The 4,967-nt window shown below is 52.8% G+C and overlaps 1 protein-coding gene across 2 annotated transcripts in view; it reads right to left on the reverse strand.

Annotated features, from left to right (window-relative positions):
- Positions 1–338: 338 nt before the first annotated feature.
- Positions 339–4,967, reverse strand: part of KDF1 (keratinocyte differentiation factor 1) — an 18,895-nt gene continuing 14,266 nt past the window's right edge. The window contains exons 1-4 of one of the 2 annotated variants that reach the window (XM_011981670.1): positions 4,494–4,596; positions 2,116–3,188; positions 1,456–1,530; positions 339–932 (exon numbers count right to left, since the gene is read on the reverse strand). In XM_011981670.1, the coding sequence (XP_011837060.1) occupies positions 850–932; positions 1,456–1,530; positions 2,116–3,154 (1,197 nt within the window). In that variant the 5' untranslated portion in view covers positions 3,155–3,188; positions 4,494–4,596 and the 3' untranslated portion in view covers positions 339–849. Of the gene's footprint in view, positions 933–1,455; positions 1,531–2,115; positions 3,189–4,493; positions 4,597–4,967 lie in introns of those variants that run through there. The other variant, XM_011981669.1, reaches the window with a different exon arrangement.

Genomic DNA, 4,967 nt, shown 5'->3' on the forward strand with positions numbered 1-4,967 from the left:
TTGGGGAAACGGGGCTGGGCAGAAGCAGGCCAGCCTGCAGGTGGTGGACTGGGAGAGCAGAGGCAGTTCAGACAGGTCTCCCTCGAAGAACCTCTCAAACAGTGTCAGAAACCATTTATCCAACCTTTCTCAGGCACAGACTCTGTGCTTGGTTCTTTATCTCCTGGAACTCACAGTGAACCTGAAATAGGGGCATTACTCCCATTTTATTCTTCCTACTTCAACTGCAGAGCACTAAGCCAGGCTGGACACCTATATCCTGTCTCCCGCTCTGCGCAGCAGTTAAGTGAAGGCAGACGGGAGAGAAAGGACAGCCAAGATAAGCAGGCAGATACCAATTACCTTTTCCTTAAAACTATGGTCATGTTAACATACAGAACATCAGCCAAGAACCAGAACCAACTGCTTAACATAACATAGAGTGGGCCCTGCCCACCCCCCAATACAATATATTTAAGATAAGCTTCTTTTAGCCGTTGAATTCCCCCAGGGAGGGAGAAGTTTGTATGATTGGTGAGGGTGGCAATACGGGGATGGAGTCAGGGTTCACTCCCAGAAAGTAATGCCTAAGTCCTTACTTTCCATGATCAGGCCACCTGAAGACCATGAGCAGGAAGGAAGAGGCCCAGGCAGGGATCAGACCAGCTGGGGATGCAAAGAGATGTAGACCCTATGGCCCAGTGAAATGCACATGGTCCAGGAACCCAGTCAGCCAAGGCAGGAGGAGCCAGAGTGGGCACTGCTTCAGGTCTAAGGCCCAGCCCCTCCTGCAGGGGTTCCTGGTCCCCCTCTTCCTTCTGTAGGCTGTGCTTCTCCCAGAAACGGTGTGGCAGCTGGGCCTGGCAGGGGTTAGCAGTACACCTGGAGCAAGGGTGCCCCCGATGAGTCTGTGTCGGTGCCCTGGAAGGATGAGTCATGGCTGGCTGGGTACCCTGGTGGGAAGGAGAGGAGAGGAAGAAACAGGCTCAGGGGAAGGAGCTCATCCAGATCCCACGACCAGGGAGAAGCCTGCTGAGAAGGAGCAGAGTGGGACTTGAGCCTGGGTCAGTCTGATCCTGGCTGGATGACCCACTCAGTTTATTGACCTGTCTGAGCCCTAGCCTCCCTTTGTGTAAAAGGATAATGATCCCACTCCCGGGGGTTGTTGTCAAGGGCAGTAAGACCACAACAGAACCACACAGGGTGCCTTTCCAGCACCATGCTGGATGGTTCTCCACCCACTACTTTCCTAGTCATCTGGGTGTGGGGTCTGATCACTTTCAGCTTGCCTGTTCTGGACACCTGCTCCCACTTTAAGTCAGCTTGCTGGATGGAGATGGGTCTGTGGCTGCTTAGGCCCCCATCCCTTTTTGATGTCATCCTCACCACTCCAAGAGAAAGCTGGGAGAGGAGCATGTAAGGGGCCCCTAGGGTAGTCCCCCACCCTCCACACCCCTCGTTAGGTCAGGACCACACCTGGAGCTCCATAAGGCCTCAGCTTCCGGGCAATGGCATCTGCAGTCGTCTCCTGGGAGATCTGCACTGTCAGCTCTAGGGAGGGAACGTGAGGCAGGCAGTGGTCATTAGCACGTTCTTTCAACCCCATTTCCTACTTCTGTTCCCAGCTCGATGAGGGAGGAGCCACTCACTCCTGGGCAGGGCTAGAAAAATAATGCTTAAAAAAAGACACATAGACAACGTGTGCATGCGCAGAGTGATGGATGAGTAGGAGTTTTGGTTAGCCCAGAACAGGTCAGAGGTCCAAGTTCATGTGGGTCCCTAGGTCCTGTTAACCAGACCAGGCCTAGAAGCTACTCTGGCATGAGACAGCAGGGGAGAGGAGCCTTTTGGGAAAACTTATTGAATGCAGAGGGAACCTTGTCCTTTCTGGGGACAGCAGCGATGGCCAGAGAGCTCTCCCAGGGTCTGCATGCTTCTCTCAGCCTTGCTCAGACCTCACAGGGAAGGGCCAGAGTGGGAGCTGGGGAGGGGGAATGCAAGAGTTGACAGAAAGGAGGAGGAAGGGCAGGGACTGGCTGAGGGGTACACCCACAGTGGCCAAAGACCCCATTCCAACCCTCCCCTGGCTAGAGCCTCCCCTACTCTGCCCCTCAGCCCCATGGGGCCCCCACCTACCATCCTGGCTGAGACCTGAGCCCACCATGGTCTCATGGCCACTGTCAGGGGCAGCAGTGGTGGGGGCAGCAGCCCGAGTTGAACGACCCTCTGAGGTCTGTGGGCGAGCACGGCTCTTTCGGGTACTAATGCGAATGATCCCGCGTACCAGGCGGCCCTCAGCATCCTGCTCATCCAGGTGGTAGTCCTGCGTGATGCTGCTGATAAGGTCCGAGATCTTACTGGTCTTCTCTAGGAACACAGTGTCTGATGTGCACTTGGCCAGCTCATCGATCTGGTGTACGCTGAACAGCTCTGTCAGCTTCTTGAAGATGAGCACATCAATCTCTCGGCTCGACATGGAGCCACTGCCCATCTCGGGCAGGTCCAGGTCCGACTCATGGAAAGAGTAGTACTCCTCGGAGCCACGAGGACTACTGACAAGGGTGCTGGGCAGGCTGTGTCGCATGGGTGGGGGATCGGCCAGTGGCTCCTTGCAGCAGGAGTCCGCATCAGGGGCTAGGGAGGTGGCCCTGGGATAGGGATACACAGGGATGCCTTTGAGCTTAACGTCGGGATAGCTGAAGCTGCTGCCCATGGTTGACTTGAGTCTCTGGCCATCCCGCCGGCTGGGGGGTGCACGATCAGGGCTAGGGGGCACTCCATTGTGCTCCTTGGTCCAGTTGGCTTCGGCAGCCCCCTCAGTGGAGTCCTCAGTAGAAAGGCAGGGGCTGCAGCCCCGCACACAAGCTCCACAGCGCTGGAGGCAATCCCGGCAGCGGCGGAAACAGAAGGCAGCCCGGCACCACTCCCACACCCAGGGTCGCCAGAGCAGGCAGCAGGCAGGGGACTCAGTGGCCGGCTCAGCAGAGCCAGAGATGAAGGTAATGCTCTCTGGCCCATGGTGACCAGGGTCCTTGGGGTCTGGTCTACGGGTGCGGCGGCTTGGTGGGGGCTGAGGTGGTTTATCATATGTCTCCAGACATAGCTCTGTTGGCCGCTCCCAGGGTCCCAAGCGTGGAGGCCCAGATGCTGGGCGGGGGTGTCCAGGGCGGGGCATGGCTCATTGCATGGTTTGCAGCAGCCAGGCACCTGCAGAGGAGAGGCCAGGAAGGGGTCAGGATCAGAAGTCAGGGACTAACTCCTGGGCTGACTTGAGCAGCTTCACACTTCTAGTTTCTCAGAGGCCTGGGATGTGGAGGGACCCAAGTATGCCCATAAACTCTCATATCTTGTGGCCCTCCCTCCACAAAGTCTCTGTGGTCTAACCCAGATTTCAAAATTCCCTGTGACTTAGGCTTATTGGGATGGCTATGAAAGGTTGAACATCTTATCTGAAATGCCTGGGTCCAGAAATGTTTTGGATTCTGGATTGTGGATTGTATACATTATACTCACCTGTTAAGCATTCCTCATCCAAAAATCTGAAATGCTCCAATGAGCATTTCCTTTAAGTATCATCCTGGTGCTCAACTTTCAGATTTTGTAGTGTTTTGGATTTTTGGATTAGGGATACTCAATCTCTCAATCTGTATTTAAAAATAATCTCCCTTCCCCCAGAAAATAATGAGTGTTGGCAATAATGTGGAAAAACTGGAACCCTTGTGCATTTCTGGTGGGAATGTAAAACAGTGCAGCTGCTATGGAAAACAGTATGGTGGTTCCTCCAAAAATTAAACATCAAATTACCACATGACCCAGCAATTCCACTCTGGATACATACCCAACCTAATTGAGAGCAGAGACTCTGATGTTTAGACCAATGTTCACAGCAGCATTATTCACAATAGCCAAAAGGTGGAAACAATCCCAGTGTCTACCAATGGATGAATGACTAAACAAAATGTGGTATATACATACAATGGAATATTATTCAGCCTTAAAAAGGAAAGGAAATTCTTTTTTTTTTTTTGAGACAGAGTCTCGCTCTGTCGCCCAGGCTGGAGTGCAGTGGCGCAATCTCTGCTCACTGCAAGCTCCGTCACCTCCCAGGTTCACGCCATTCTCCTGCCTCAGCCTCCCGAGAAGCTGGGACTACAGGCGCCCGCCACCATGCCTGGCTAATTTATTTTTTATTTTTTTTAGTAGAGGGTTTCACCGTGTTCGCCAGGATGGTCTCGATCTCCTGACCTCGTGATCCACCCGCCTTGGCCTCCCAAAGTGCTGGGATTACAGGCGTGAGCCACCGCACCCGGCCCAGGAAAGGAAATTCTTATACATGCTGCAACATGGATGAACCTTGAAGAACTTATGCTAAGTGAAATAAGCCAGACACAAAAGGACAAACAGCCGGGGTGTGGTGGCTCATGCCTGTAATCCCAGCAATTTGGGAGGCTGAGATGGGTGGATCACTTGGGCACAGAAGTTTGAAACCAGCCTGGCCAACATGGTGAACTGAGGTGGGACTGAGGTGGGAGGACCACTTGAGCCTCGGAGGTGGAGACTGCAGTGAGATGAGATCGTGCCATTGCACTCCAGCCTGGGCAACAAAGCCAGACCCTGTCTCAAAAAAAAAAGACAAATATTGTAATATTCCACTTGTATGACATCTCTAGAATAGTCAAATTCATAGAGACACAAAGTAGAATGGTAGTTGCCCGGTGCTGGGGACAGAGGGAACTGGGGAGTTAGTGTTGAATGGGTAGGGAGTTTCAGCTGGGGAAGATGAAAAAGGTCTGGAGATGGATGGGCAATAGTTGTACAACAATGTGAATGTATTTAATACCACAGGAATGATGCTTAAATATGGGAATGATGCTTAAATATGTTTTGTTTTTTCTTTTTTTTTTCTTTTTTCTTTTTTTGAGATGGAGTCTTGCTCTGTCACCCAGGCTGGAGTGCAGTGGCCGGATCTCAGCTCACTGCAAGCTCCG

Source organism: Mandrillus leucophaeus, unplaced genomic scaffold, assembly GCF_000951045.1.
Source record: "Mandrillus leucophaeus isolate KB7577 unplaced genomic scaffold, Mleu.le_1.0 Scaffold23, whole genome shotgun sequence".
In the NCBI taxonomy this organism is placed as follows: Eukaryota; Metazoa; Chordata; class Mammalia; order Primates; family Cercopithecidae; genus Mandrillus; species Mandrillus leucophaeus.